The sequence below is a fragment of the Danaus plexippus genome (assembly GCF_018135715.1).
Source record: "Danaus plexippus chromosome 18 unlocalized genomic scaffold, MEX_DaPlex mxdp_20, whole genome shotgun sequence".
Lineage (NCBI taxonomy): Eukaryota > Metazoa > Arthropoda > Insecta > Lepidoptera > Nymphalidae > Danaus > Danaus plexippus.
The window spans coordinates 3,644,648-3,660,277 of record NW_026869853.1 but is presented as its reverse complement, the minus strand read 5'-3'; the positions used below and the strand labels follow the sequence as shown (position 1 = coordinate 3,660,277).

The window sequence follows — 15,630 nt, the reverse complement described above, 5'->3', positions numbered from 1 at the left end:
TTGTAGTAATTTAGAAGATTTGTTGATAATTAGTTTAGTGTAAGAGGAAATTTGGCGGTAATTTCACGAAACAAAACTGTTATTATACAGATTGTCTACTGGAAACTTTGATTGAAAAGCTTTCAAAGGCTAAATTCTATTTATACTTGTGCTCCTTTAATTGAATCACTTTCGCTACATTAATAAAAATACTCAACTTACAAGTATGAATGCGATAGTTTATGAGGATGTATGGATGTTTGACGCTCATTCGCGTAAAATATATTTGACGCATAGCTTAGACGTCAGAATAAGACATAGCTGATAATTTATCACTGAATTCCTTGTAGCACTCGCGGGATGGCGTCGAAACAGTTGTATTGTCTATGGAGTCCCGTGACAAAGACCGTAGATGTCGCTGCCGCTCGAGTCCCGTGTCCGTTGTTTTAAACGCTATACATGTCTCTACGACGCCAACTCCGAATTTTACATCGACGAAGCAGCGGGCAAAAACTAGTCATATATATATATATTAATATCTTTACTGATATTTATTCGTCACTCATTGTCTTATAATCTTGTGTATATATATATAGAACTGAAACTTTCTGTAACTATCTTAACAGGCTACAATAATAATATTTTGATGCGATGCTTTCACATATATTTTTTGTAACACAATCGTTTATATATAATCCTTAAGGTTTTTTAGCATAAAATTTTAATGCCACGTCATTGATTTCAGTGTAAATTAGGGTCATTTCTAAGATTTTCGCTAGTAATTATTGAAATAAAACTAATATTTTTCGGATTTTCTACGCGCTTTATTATTTTTAACAAAATACTTCCGACGTTTCGGTGACTTTGCAGCACTCGTGTAATCATATGCCAAAACTGCCTTGCATGGGTATAAAAAGGGATAATAATCGTAAACTGCTGGACCGATGTTAACCAAACTTAATTAAGAGCTGCCGTAATGAAATTGTCTTTCATATGAAGAGACCGCATTGAAATCGGTAGCTTTGTTTGGGAGCTACGACGCCTTAGACAAACACACATCTAACACCTCTTTTTGCTTTACAAATTTAAAATAAATTAATATGTCGACGTTTTTTTTCATTACATATTTATATTAAATAGAAACAAAATAAAAAATCTAATTCATATAAGCAACCATTTTTTTTTTCGGTAATTTTATTTAACTACCAGTGTTTTCACAAATAGTTTGAAATATCTATTTTTCCACACAGTTTGGTACGAGGTTTAAATTTAATTTCAACTGTTGAACTGTTTTAAGATATATATTAATATTTGTAGAGGAGTATGTCAGTTATAGCAATACACTGATACAGTTGGTGTACTCAGAGTGATATACTTTTTCTAGTTTTAATAATTTAAAATACGTATCCTATTATTATATCGCTTATTTTGTCCAATGTTGAAAATATAATAATTATTTCTAATGTCTTATAGCCTTTGTGTTACTAATTTTTTTTCTTAATTCTCTTATAACATCTATACCTTTACAATTACAATGAGTTTGCACTGTGAAACATTAAGTTTCTAGTGTTCATTATAAAAATTAACACCTTGTATCAAATTGGATAAATTAATGAAAAACTCTGAACTCTGTGTATTCAGTTCGTCTACTAAAACTGGTGGTAAGGACTGCAGTCAATATTTACCAAACACGTTTATTTAAACTTATAACAATTTTTATTTTCAATAAATAAGTTGTTAGGTTTTCCTCAACTTTAAGTTATTTTTCTCGCGAGCTATTTATTGGACAGTCAAATGGATAGTTGATCCCGCTTCATTAGATTTTTGTATTAGCTTTAAAAATATTAATTTTATCTACATTTAAAAATTTTATAAATTCAATACGGAGTCAGCGAACCGTGTTAAAATTATTATACGGAATGATACCGTTACCGGTTATCGTGTGTAATGTACATGGAAATATAAATCTAAATATGTATATTTAAAATTAGTTCTTTAATTTATATATATATATTATTTATACATACACATATATATAAATTATTTGCATATTTATAGAACTCGACTTTAGCAACAATAATTTTAGACCGAGTATAACAGGAACTAACTAATAAAGGCTTGTTTGTACATAGTTATATCTAATATAGATTGATTCAGTTTTACTTTCACAGTAATACTATTGAAGATAATTATAATAAAATCGATTAAATCGAACGAACAAAATATCCAATGTCCATTTGTAACGAAATTTAGTAATTACTGAATGCTTTTTATAAGTAATTGCGTTGTTTTAAAACGATTGTATTATAACAGAAGAACTTTTTTATCAGTATTGTATCAGAAAAATAAAAATGTTAGTAGTACATTATTTCAAATAATGGATGTGTAGAATTTTAACATTGAACAACGAACGTCTATCGGAGCGGTACAGCGCAGATCTGTATCATATATTTAAATAATATAAGTCATTGACCCCTAGGAAAATATCAGGAGCTTCGCGATTTACCACCGGGTACCATCGGCGGTCGCGCGCATGCCTGTTTTCTTAGGTCGCGCCCGACGCTGCCTTCCGATGGTAATGATTTCAATTAAAATGGTTACAATTCGTGGATTATAAAAGGAGAGGGTCCCGGGGACGAGCGCGGACAGGACGACACGCTCGCTACCAACCTACAGCCGCCGGGCCCCGTGATGATCCTCGGAAGGAGACCGCGGCCGCTTCTTACCGCCGGCCGCTGTTGTCATTGCGGTGTTTCGCGGGCGGGCAGATTTATTTGGACGTAGCCCCTTGAGGGGTGAGGGTCGGGGGAGGGACGCCACCCACCGCGCCACCTCCACACATTTGACTGGATCAATAAGTAAGCAAAGGATGCCCGAGCAGAAAAACCATACACCCGACCACCCCAGCCGGGGCACACGTAACCGACCCCTCCCCCCACCACCCCGCCGGGGGGACTCCACAGATTGCCATTTTCTCTTTGCCTACGCTTTAATTAGTTGCGTAGTGACGCGTGTGGATCCATAATCCAGAGTTATTAAAATTACCAAAACATTGTAATTACATTGACTGCCACACCACCGACACTTGAGCTTATAATGTTTAAACTTTGCTACTAGATAGAGTTCCATCAAAGCTCACGAATTGTTAGAGAACAGAATAAAACCAGTCACTGTATGGTGGCAGGAATGGTGAGTGAGCCAGTTCCTTTAAGTCCTCTTCTATGAAACCACGTCTTGACGTCGAAGAAGGCAACACGAGACAAACAAGATTTGTCTCACCTGAAACGCTCAAACTGATTGATATTAAACGAAACAGTGCTTAAAACCCACCGACAATGTTCCAACTCTATAATAGAAAAATAAACACGTGCATACATATATAGTAATCATATAATTCCGATGGACCCGATCCTCCCCCCCCCCCAAGCGAATCCATGGAATGCTGAAAAGTTTCCGTGTGTAGTGTTTAATATCGGAGCATACGGACAAATGATTTCTATGATTCTGAGAGATGTTAACATTAAAACAGAGACTTTAATATTCATGAGCTATAGCCTCGTCGGGCCTCGTCGCGATTCCACATACAGCCCGCTTGCTTGCTTCTAAGAATCTCACAAACAAGACGACATTTTATAAATCCCGTTATACTTACAGCAACTAAGATATTACAAAGAATTCGTTCGTACACAAACATTATCACATATTTCGTTAATACTCACGTTTTACGTATAACTATCAGTTTGCCGCGACTCGATGTAGACTTTTACACGTCCTAATAGTCGATGGATATTAAAACTTTAATAAAGTTTTGATATCCGGCTTCAACGGGAATCAATATAGAATATACGCTCGAGAGAGTTTAAAAAAAATAAATTTTCTATTTAATTGCAATAAATATTTATATATGAGTAATCGAGATTTCAATAGTATATCGAGATGTAAAGGTAGATCAACATGTTTAAAATACTTCAATATCTGTTCCAATACTCATTCTGTTTACGTTTCTGTGTGTGAAGAAAACACAACTAATCATTTATAATGTAACAATATACTTTAATAATCAGGACACGATATTTAATTAAACCAGAGCTATTTTTATAAGATTAATATTAGGTTTACATGTCACTACAAAGGTCACACACGCAAGCTTTCTTACCCCACGAGAACTCCATACAATAAAGTCCCTCCGATTTTTTACGAATAACGTTATTAATGATTTGAATTTTTCTTAATATACCATTAATCTAAGACAAATAACGTGTATTCCAAAAAAAAATGCTAAGGGTAATCGATAGATACAATTTTATTACGTTTTCATATTAAACAGCACGCTTTTGGACCCACGACTCATTCCCTAGCGAGTGAGAAAGATGTATACGTTTTTCAGTTTCTGAATAGCATTGTAGCAAGTATTGCTATTGGAATTAATGCTCCGCTTGCCTCAACATCCAATCTTTTTGCTACACTCCCCCTCTTATATTAATGCCAATAATGGGCTTACTGAATCCAATCCTAGCTAAATGTACAATATATCTTTTATATTTATTCCGTCTCCTACTCAGCGAAATGAGCTTTGACTCTTTTGAATAATTCGTTGCCTATTTCGGACGTCTTGTTATAATTATAAGGAACCTCGAACCTTATATATATATCGGTTCATCTTGTTAGGTTGTTCCAACCTCCAGGAAACATTGAACTGTGACATAACGTTTCAAGTACCCCGAGTCGTTATCAATTAGCTAGTTTATTAGCGAGGTGTCTGGGCGGTTATGTTAATAATAAGTAGCCGGCATCACCCCCGGCCGGGTCGCCGCCCCCGCGCCCGCTGCGCCCGCCGGAGCCCCGGGGCCCCCTCGCACGGCTCTCGGACCGCACGCGCCGCGTCACCACACAAAAGCCATCTTAAACCGGTCCTTCGATATCGCCAACTTTTAATAAAACGTAATGAATGAAATATGTATCTGACCTAATTCAATAATAAACGCGACAACCGTCTTCATAACACAAATACGGCTACAAACTAAAGTTGTACCTCGCGGTTTTATTCATTACTCCAGAAGCTGTACTTGTGAGAGCACTTTTTTATTATAATTATGATCGTACCGTCTTCCGCGCGGCCATTATACAGAGCTTTCATCTAAATAATTAAAATAATAGTCGGATGGAAATTGAAATGCTCTTGTATGGGAATATTAACGCTAAATAAGAAATAAAAACGTTATGCAGAAAATAAAATACATTTCGAAATATTTTTATCGTGATGAGAACTATGACAGTAATAACTATCTCACATAACCTTTTATTATACGTCGGACATGTTGTGATAGCGGAGCGTGTCGTAATGGCGGGAGTTGTCATATAAAAATTATAAGTCGACACGAGTACATTAAGAGGCGACACCTGCCCGCTACGATCACCAACTACCAAACTCGCACGCTCCGACTTTGATACGACGCACATACTGTCTTAAATACTTAAATTATTCTTACCTTAACCTAACTATTTTAATTTCAATTATTTTTATGATAATACGTTTGTTTTAAATGTTTATATTTCCGATGTTTAAATTTACATTTACATTTACGAAAATGAAATGAGTGTCTTGTGTAAAGTAATAACGTCGTTTGAAATAAGAAAAATTTATACGAAGAATATTGTTTTGTTTAAATCTATTTTAATATTAATACATTTCTATAAATATCTTATGACTTATAAGGTCAGTTGAACTATCAATATTGAATTAATTTGTACGTATAACTATATTTATCTCACACTACATCGATTTTCACTAGAAATAAATTCAATGTCTTAAAACAATAAAATTAACAGTATGTAATAGCAATATGTTAAGGAAAGAATTCCAGGCACTAAATTGACAGCCGAAACAGACTGCCTGTCTCTCGTCTGTACCGCAAGTCTCCATTGTCATAAGGCATGAGTACGTATACTACGAGGACATGTGATCTTTAAAATAAATGATAAATACATGATTTTATATGCTGATAAGTGATAATGACTAGGATATCTTGTGGCTACAGTACTCGTAAGTCCACCATGATCTACAGCTATATCCCGTCACCAGCCAATCCGTGGTAATTAATTCGCTAGCAAAAAAACAAGCGGACATATCAGAGAATTAGTAACTTATTTAGAGCATTATATCATAATATGCTAGTTGTGGTCCGATGTCATACAAAGGAAATGCTCATTGTTCATTAAACTTTCAATTAGTGTAATCAATATAGCTCTGTCTATAAAACTGTTCCTTGCTGATATAAATATGTTTACTTTGTATTTATTATATATTATGTTGTGGTAAAATGAAAGTTTTTGCTAACATAGAGGGATATATATATACAACATAGCTCTTATAGAATAAACACTTCAAATGCAGAATTATTTAAGGAAGCAAGGGTTCAAGGTCCATACACGATAAGTATTTTTTTTTTAATTCAAAATCTTTGAGCAAAGCTGAAGAACACGGAGACACATCTCTTCTGTAATACTTTCTTTTTTTTATGTAAAAGTTGGCAAACGAGCAGATTGCCTACTTGATGGGCTACTGTTACCATTGCCCATGGACATCTGCAACATAGATGTTGCGGATGCGTTGCCAACTTTAGTTGTTAAGGAAAAGGGAGGGAAACCGGGTCTCTCACTCATCAGACGAAACACAGTCATTAATGTCTACATCACGCCGATCTTCTGCGAGAGGGTGGTACGTCCCCGGTCGAGCCAGCCCAAGTTTGAGCTGTAGTTATTTGACCACAGCTAGGCCCTACCACCTATAATTATATGTCATATGAGTATTATGTTATAAAATTTTATTTTAAACTTTCGACTTTATATTCACGCACTTTCTTCCCGCCAATTCTCAGTACGCTGTCTTCTATCGGTAAGAAATTTTTCACCGAAATTTTTCTCAGAAAAATGTATAGTGTGTTAAAAATAATGGATATCATAACAAACTATCAGCGACACCTATAGTCTATCATTTGACACGACACACAATACAACTACATGGAATTCCAGAATAAATTAACCTGTGTTATTCTGACACGTACATAAGCTATATCATTGTGAAGTTTCATCACATTCTACTCAGTAGTTTCTGCGTGAGAGAGCAACAACCATTCTTGCATGCATGTTTACACTTTCGCGCATAACAGTAAGGACAGTAAGATTATATATATATTATTCTGCTCCTTTCCCCCCGCATTAGAGTGGTTTTTCTTTGATGTTGGTGTAACGAATGTATATAAAATACTCAAGTGTATCCTCGAAAAGACCAAGTGAAATGTCGTTAAAGTCAATTTATACAAAAAATTGTTCCTACATGATTTTTCAACGATCATGAATAAAGTCTGCAATTGATGGTTCTATAGCACTGTGGAGTGTTTAAGCCAATGTAGCTTTTAAGTCATCGGGAAGTATCCTTGTATGAATATTATAGAGTAGATCTAATCTCTTGGTTTTTTGATAAACATATATATATATACTAGTCACCGACGCGTCTCCGCCCGAAAATAATTAAGTAGAAATATCTTCATTACCAATATAAATTTAAATTTCGAATATAAATTCGTCATAGCGTAAAACAACAGTCTGTGATGTCGTAATTTGTACTACAATGGTGATGCGGTGACCTTTCCAGTGGCAATGGAGGAGGAATCTACGGAGCTGCCTGGTTCTGACGGGCTCGCGCCCAAACAGCGGCACCAGGCGAAGCAGCGCGAGCTGTTCCTGTCGCGGCACGTGGAGACCCTCCCAGCCACGCACATCCGCGGCAAGTGTACCGTCACGCTGCTCAACGAGACGGAGTCGCTGCTCAGCTATCTCAATAAGGATGTGAGTATGTATGTAGACCTAGGAGGACAACGACCTCACACCTACTGACAAGGGAGGCCCGGGGGGGGACTAGGACTAGGACCTGTGTCGTCATTGGTATTATTTGTTTTATATATTATTTTATTCTTCTCGTTTGTACACAAAAAAGATTTTATTCTGATTTTTTTATATTAATTTTATTTGAGCTCTATTTTATTCGATTGAAAAAATCCCCTATTGCATTATACGTTTTCAATATCATGTTACTTGCTATAAACGTATTTAACGGCTCGAGGTGAACACTCAAATTATTATAATACAAACTAACGAGGAAATGGACATGCACTTGACTATCTCGTATCGCTGGACCGACTTCCTGTTCGCTGTATTGTAAACATCAGACAGCTAAATATAATATTATTAATGAACTACATACAAACACACATACATACATGCATATGGGATTCATATGTGCCTAAATACGTATAATATATATCATATGAAAGAACAATTTTCCTTTACCAAATCATTAAACGGGAATTTTATGATGCATATTAATTTTTATTTAAAATATATACACATACGTAATTTGGCCTTGCTTTTCTTCTTTCGATATGCGACCTTGAAATGTATATAAAAAATTAAGTAATCCGTTTTTTTTTTGTACGTTCATTGATTATTAATAAGTTTTAATTTTAGCCTTTATATTAATATAATTTTGGTGTGATATATATTATTTTTTAAACGAAACACATATAGTCTAAATTGAATTTATTCTATATGACGTCATCGTAATTAAAAATCGAAGTACCTACTTTTACTAACTTAAACGATATCAATGACGTCATCGCGATTTAAAATAAGCTTACTCCTATACCAAAGCCATCCCGAGTTGACGCAATACACTACAGTACGCTTAGTCTGAGTGTGCACAGTCACTATACATACGGAGGTTAAATAGTTTTTCGTTCATAAATCTACCTACATTGCAGTATACACGTGCGTTATTGAATGTGAAACGTGAAACGCTTCGTATGTAGTGTGAGCGACGACGCAAACTCGTGCTAAGCATGCAAAGACAACGCTAACTTGTGTTGTACTATATTATATACATATATTTTGAACATTTAACTAACAAATAATAATAATAAAAATATTCAATGTATTTATTAATTTATTTTGTTGAATAAATATAATATATATATTTTGTTTTTGTTTCAGGACGCATTTTTTTATTGTTTAGTATTTGATCCTTCACAAAAGACTTTATTAGCAGATAAGGGAGAAATCAGAGTTGGAAGTAAATATCAGACTGAAGTAACTAATTTATTAAAAGAAGGTGAGATGATTTGTTCATGAACATACATAGATACATTAAATATAAAGATATATACATAAGCTAGTTCTTGCCTGTGACTACGTTCGCATTATAGCTTGGAATAACTGTGTATAAGTATACAAAGGCGTTTTTTCAGTAATAATGGAGCTTTAATACTAGTTATGATGAAAGCAACATGAGTTCAGTAAAATACTAAAATTAAAACACACCCAACGTGTTTTACCTTATTTTTATTATCTCTGCTATTATTTCTCATATACAGCATGTTGCATTTCTAGTTAATGAAACACGGAACAATTTTTCATATTGATTTAGCTATAACATACTGATAGTTGTACGATGTTGATTTCCAGGCGAGGACGACGGCCGCAGCTCGAGCTCGCTGGAGACTCTGGTGTGGACGCCGTCCCACGGCCTCTCGGACCGGCAGATCGACCAATTCCTGGTGGTGGCTCGGTCTGTGGGCACCTTCGCCAGGGCATTGGACTGCAGCTCCAGTGTTAAACAGCCCTCGCTACACATGTCCGCGGCGGCCGCCAGCAGGGACATAACTCTTGTACGGACAATAATATTATATATTTATATATCTGAGTATATAGGACGTACACAGACAGTACTAATAGTTTTATGTGGTGTGCAGTGAAAGTAAAATGTTAATGAGTGAAAATACTATTTGGATATAAAACAAAATAAGAATAAATGTAACTAGGAAATGTGTCCTAGTAAAGATTAACACAATATTAGTAAAAGCGCAATGTGACTTTTAAATAAGACAGATTTTGCAAAACTTTTGTTTGTTCCAGTCTGAACAACAGACTGCTCAAACACTGTTCTTCATCCGCACACCAACACTTTAAATAGAATTAATTACACTCTAATATAATCATTAATATAATATAAAATAAGATTTATAATTGTGAAATTAAAAATATATCGCAAATGTTGGTTATCAACTATTTAATAGGAAGCAAATACATACAAGTTGGAACAAAAATACCTACAGACTGTACCAAGACATCAATATTAATATTGATTCAATGAAAAGGAAAAAAAAATAAAATAAAAAATATCTCTACATTTAATTAATAGAATAAAAAAAAAATTGTGCTAACATTGAAATACTTATTTAATGAAAATAGTCCTCAATACTTACCTGGATACTATATAATATCTGGTTCCATTGTCTCATACAAGCTTATCATTTCCAGTTCCACGCCATGGACACGCTGCACAAGTCCGGGTACAGCATAGAGGCTGCTCTGTCGTCGCTGGTGCCGGCCTCCGGGCCTGTGCTGTGTCGCGACGAGATGGAGGAGTGGTCGGCCTCAGAGGCCAACCTGTTCGAGGAGGCGCTCGAGAAATACGGCAAGGACTTCGCTGATGTACGGAAGGACTTTGTGAGTTACCGTATACGGTTATTTTTGTTAACGGAATATATTGGATTACAACTACTTGGCTTGGCGCGCTACTTTATGATACTAAATTTACGTTATGCAATGAAATATAAAAAAAATTGCGTTGACTCCCTCCGCGAGGATGAAGAGAAAATTCGTAATGTTTCAATGAAAGCAGGAAGGGGGTGGAAATAGGTTTTTAAGGAATTTGAGTGTTCCTTTAAAACAAACTTTATTAACATTACTTACAAGTCACAATCGATTACCCGGATGCGTTCGAATTCCTAGCATTCCCTCTCGTTCTGTCCCCCCCTCCTCCCCGCCCCTCTCCCGGTAGCTTGAAACGTTTAACGCGACCTTGTTGGAAGTCGCATAAGGAGTTTCACTACAATATTGTATAGATTATGGTCAGTGATATCTTTTAAATGACTTTCTTTGTTGGTATCGGACAAAGTTCCTGCTACTGATTTTTACAGATGTGTTTTTTATCTTATCAAAGTCGAATTTTCGATATTCATTTGTATAGAAGTTACTGTACTTACGAATCTATTGTCTGCCGTTTATAGGAATTACGCATGAACATTTCATTTTCTTGTAACGTTACTTGAAGATAATTAAAAGTTTTATATTAATGAAGCGTTTGTTGAATGTTTGTCTAACAATATTCCAGCTGCCGTGGAAGACACTGAAGAATCTGGTGGAGTACTACTACATGTGGAAGACGACGGATCGCTACGTGCAACAGAAACGGGTGAAGGCTGTGGAGGCGGAGTCCAAGCTGAAGCAAGTGTACATTCCCAATTAGTGAGTGTTTGTACCGCAAACGACATTATACCTTAACCTTACACACTTGGGTTGCTATTACCTTGAGTTGATTTCTGTTGTTCATGTCGCTTCTTTATAGAAATGAGATTGCTAGCACAGTTTTAGTGTCTTAGTTTTATAAGTTGGTTAACACTATTGCTTTTTATGCTACTCACAGATATTACGATCAATACAAATATACATTTTTCAAATCAAAGTCGTTATGTTTTTGATATTCATCAAACAGTTTTCGAATTGTCACTAAAGTTAGGACACTTCAATCGATATATATATAGATGGCAGATATTAAAACAGTACTATGATTGCAGTAACAAACCGAATCCAGCGTTGTTGTCGAGTGGCGCGGCGGCTATCACGAGCGCGGCGGCGGGGGGCGGAGGCCCCGGGGCGGCGGCCGGCGTCGCCAACAAGGGAGCCGTGCTGAACGGAGGAACCAACGGCACAGCGGCCGCACCCACCATGTGCGCCTCGTGTCAAGGTACATGCGCCACGCCATGAGGAACTTTACTTTACTGTGTTCACACTCATCACATCACATCACACTACACACTGAGCGTTTGTAGTTCATCACTCATAAGTCTACGTTAACATCATGATCGCAGATTTATGAATTGTAAACTAGAGTGATTGTGTTTAAATTCAGAATACGTTGGGATTATACATAGTTGCTAATGAATATTAACAAATATCCTATCATCAGAAGTGTAGTATTTAAATTGATAAGAAATATGGATATGTGATTGATAAATTTACCTTTGTCCATGGTTCGTTTACAATTATATCCAATACTATCGAATGCTGGAGAAAAATAAGGTAGTTCATATAATGTATCGTATTTCAGTGACAAATTCAAACCAGTGGTACGCCTGGGGACCACAGCATTTACAGTACAGATTATGTGGAGCTTGCTGGCAGTACTGGAAAAAATACGGAGGACTTAAGGTAAAACAATCGTAAGAATCCACCGATGTGGAGTAATAGATTACCCTCTATATATAACCATACGTCTCAGACGGCGGGAGTGTTCGGCGAGAGCGAGGCGGAGGCGGGGCGCGGGGTGCGGGCGGAGGCCGACGACACAGCACTGTCCGTGTCGCACAGACCGCACAGGTGCTCCGTGGTTAACTGCGCCAAGGTACCGTATCGCTCATCCTATTACTTAACTTAAGCAATATTTTTACAGACGGCGTACTAAGTGTACTTTACTATGCCGTCCGTATCTTAATACCTTGTTTATAACGTTATAGAGTAGTCGTTGTCATGTATATCTGTATGTTACACTATCCTCCTGTGTTCTGTTTTTATTAACATATTTTATTTTCCTCAGGAATTTAAACTGCGCGCTCACCTGGCCCGCCACATGGCGACTGCTCACGGCGGCGCGGGCGAGGGCGCTCGGCCCGTCATGAAGACCCGAGCCGCCTTCTATCTCCGCGCCTCGCCCTTCACGAGACTCGCGCGCCGCCTCGCCCGCGCCCTCCGCAGACCCAGGCACTACGCGCGCTCACCCTTCTCACCGATCAACCTGCACCAGGTCAAACACGAGTGTGAGTACTGTACACGGACTGTTTATACATAGACTTTACGTTATCGATGCCAACATCTTCGATATAAAATTGTTATTATTACTGATAATGTGATCCATCAGGTACGATAGCGATGGCGGGCGGCGTCGGTGGTGTGGGCGGCGTGGGCGGCGTGGGCGGCGTGGTCCCGGCGGAGGTCCGAGGCGTCGCTCGTGCCCGCGGGCCCGTGGGCGCGGTAGCGGCCCGACTCGCCGCCGCTCTGGGCACGTCCGCGCCTCGAGCCCAGGACTGGCTCACCCTCACCCCGCGCGAACGTCTGCCCACACCAAACCACGTCGCCTTCCCCAAGCCGCCCAAGGCCCCAGGTGAGAATGTATATTCTATTTCCTGCTAGTTATAAGTTCAGTCCTGGTCATGTGTTCTCTGTTCTCTCTAACAAACAAATTGATTCGAAAATATGATTTTAGTTTTTCTAAGCGTTACCATTTTGCTTATGGATAAAATTCAATGTGGTGCTTTAACGCCTTCGCCCTGTAGCTTCTACATCTACGAATAAATTTAATTGACTGTTACAAAATCGTAGCTTTATTTAATGTTTCCTAACTATATTGATCACGTGTCGTGTCGGGCAGATGGCAGCCTCATGTACGAGCGTGTGGTGTCCCGCGCGGAGCTGGAGGCGCGCCGCAGCGAGGCGGCCGCGCCGGCTCTCAAGCGGCGCGCCTACGACGACATCAACGGCCTCGACAGTCAGTATCGATAACCTCACATCCTTCACTCACTCACTCACTCACACACTCAATCACTCAACAAACAGACCCTTGTTGCTATCGCTCTTCTGCTTCTGCATATTTTATTTATGTGCCCCGCGTCCTTCGTTCTTCGTACTGCCACCGCTTGGACTGCTTCACGTTTCCGTACGTCTTTCTCAATCCTTCTATTCTACCTAATTTTCTTTCTTGCCGATATAATTTTCTCTTTAATGTATTAGTTACCTTTCTCTCTTGTACTATAAGTTCATAAATACATTGATATCTGTCACAAGTAATGATTCTCAGGAACACAGAACCTGTATATGTTTAAGGTTTGTGAAGAGAATAATTCCTATGAAATGATATTTCTCTTTTTGTGCTGCTTTCATAACCGGAGTAGCGACAGGTTTGGAGCCAAAACAACATTTATGACAATAAATATTTCTCACACGTGTCCATTCATTTCCCCCTCACTGATTTATTTATATAAATTTCATAATATATTAAAATGATTTCGTTGCGGAGTCCACGGATTCAGTAGTGTGAGGTAACAGTCTCCCGAGCCGGTGCGTACTTGATGTCGTCTGTGTTACTCTCTTGTTTTGTTTCCATACTTTCATTTGATTTATAGAAATACCTTAGTGTTTCACATTACTATTGAATCTTTAAGACATGAACATGGAAATAATTGTAAAAAAAAATGTCTTAGAGATTGAATAAGCAGAAATAATATAATTTCCATGACCCTCGCATTTTTCCAACGAGCGTCTCTATTGTATTATTTCTGACGAAGCAATCACCATTTGTATTAGAGCAATCTGAATGCCATTATTACGTTAGAAACCTAATGTTATTCTTCATATATTTAAATCAACGCACAGTCATCGGGCGAAATGATTTAAACTTTCGGTCGATGACTAACAAGTCGGACGTGTTTCGCGGCACCAATGACTTTGGGTATTCGAAAGGAGCCGAATAAACAGAAAGCTACATAAACGTCCGGTACATTTCCAGGAGGTTGTGGTGGTAGCGCGCCTCCCGCCAAGCGACCCAACAAGCATCCGGCGCCCATGCAACGTCCATCACGCGAACAGTACGCGGCCATGTGCGCGCGAGCCCAGGCCACGGGACAACCTCTGCCCGCACACGTTTTTGCACACGTGAGTATTACTCTATGTATTATATTTCCCTAGACTCTTAATGACGTCATTCACATTATGATGTTACGTCTCACTCGTAGGTGAACGGCAAACCGACGAACCTGACCGGCCGCGGCGGTCGTCGCCACGTGATCTCGTGGATGGACGCTCCGGACGACCTCTATTTCAGAGCCACCGAGACCGCCAAGTGAGATACACTCGTTATATATAATCGATGCGAGAAACACTCGGAACAATATCGATTTACAGAACATGTTACAGACCCTTACAGTCGGAGAGGCTGCATGTATTGCATAAATATAATCGTTTTGAATAACCAGAGCCGCCCGACGGACGCTGAGCTGCGGCGAGCTGAGACGCGGCGCCCGCGCTCCGTGGCGCGTGATGCGCGGGGCGGTGGCCGGCGTGGTGCTGGGCGCGGCGGCGGCGGCGGGCGGCAAGGCGGGCGCCGCCTCCGCCCCGCTGCAGCTGGTGATCCTCGACTGACAGCAGCCCGCGCCCGCCCCGCCGCACCCCTACACCATGGAGGCGCTGCTCGGCTGAGCGCCCGCTGTATATTGCCGTGTACATAGCCCCGAGCGGCCCCGACATACGCGAAGATTGTATTTTTGGTAATCGAATCGCCGACGACGGATTCTGTAGATAATATTTTAAACTATATTGTTCTTATGTGGTTCGATCTGGCGACGAGTAAATGATGTATTTGATACATAAAACGATATGTAAGTCTATTTCATTCGGAGATTCATTGTAGGATAATTTACAATTTTTTTCATAAATAAAGCACAAATTGGAATAGTGTGTATTTTATTTTTTATTGTCTGCTCA

General features: G+C 38.6%; 1 protein-coding gene across 1 annotated transcript in view; it reads left to right on the top strand.

The window, feature by feature from the left end:
* The window catches only part of LOC116773314 (metastasis-associated protein MTA3), a 36,124-nt gene extending 20,524 nt beyond the window's left edge, over window positions 1-15,600 (top strand). The window contains exons 4-17 of the mRNA XM_061528418.1: window positions 7,634-7,827; window positions 9,028-9,145; window positions 9,499-9,701; window positions 10,354-10,542; window positions 11,210-11,343; window positions 11,673-11,842; window positions 12,206-12,306; window positions 12,377-12,499; window positions 12,692-12,911; window positions 13,013-13,255; window positions 13,523-13,639; window positions 14,657-14,802; window positions 14,883-14,989; window positions 15,123-15,600. Coding sequence (XP_061384402.1) covers window positions 7,634-7,827; window positions 9,028-9,145; window positions 9,499-9,701; window positions 10,354-10,542; window positions 11,210-11,343; window positions 11,673-11,842; window positions 12,206-12,306; window positions 12,377-12,499; window positions 12,692-12,911; window positions 13,013-13,255; window positions 13,523-13,639; window positions 14,657-14,802; window positions 14,883-14,989; window positions 15,123-15,288 — 2,231 coding nt within the window. The 3' untranslated portion in view covers window positions 15,289-15,600. The remainder of the gene's footprint in view (window positions 1-7,633; window positions 7,828-9,027; window positions 9,146-9,498; window positions 9,702-10,353; window positions 10,543-11,209; window positions 11,344-11,672; window positions 11,843-12,205; window positions 12,307-12,376; window positions 12,500-12,691; window positions 12,912-13,012; window positions 13,256-13,522; window positions 13,640-14,656; window positions 14,803-14,882; window positions 14,990-15,122) is intronic.
* The last annotated feature ends 30 nt before the right edge of the window (window positions 15,601-15,630 follow it).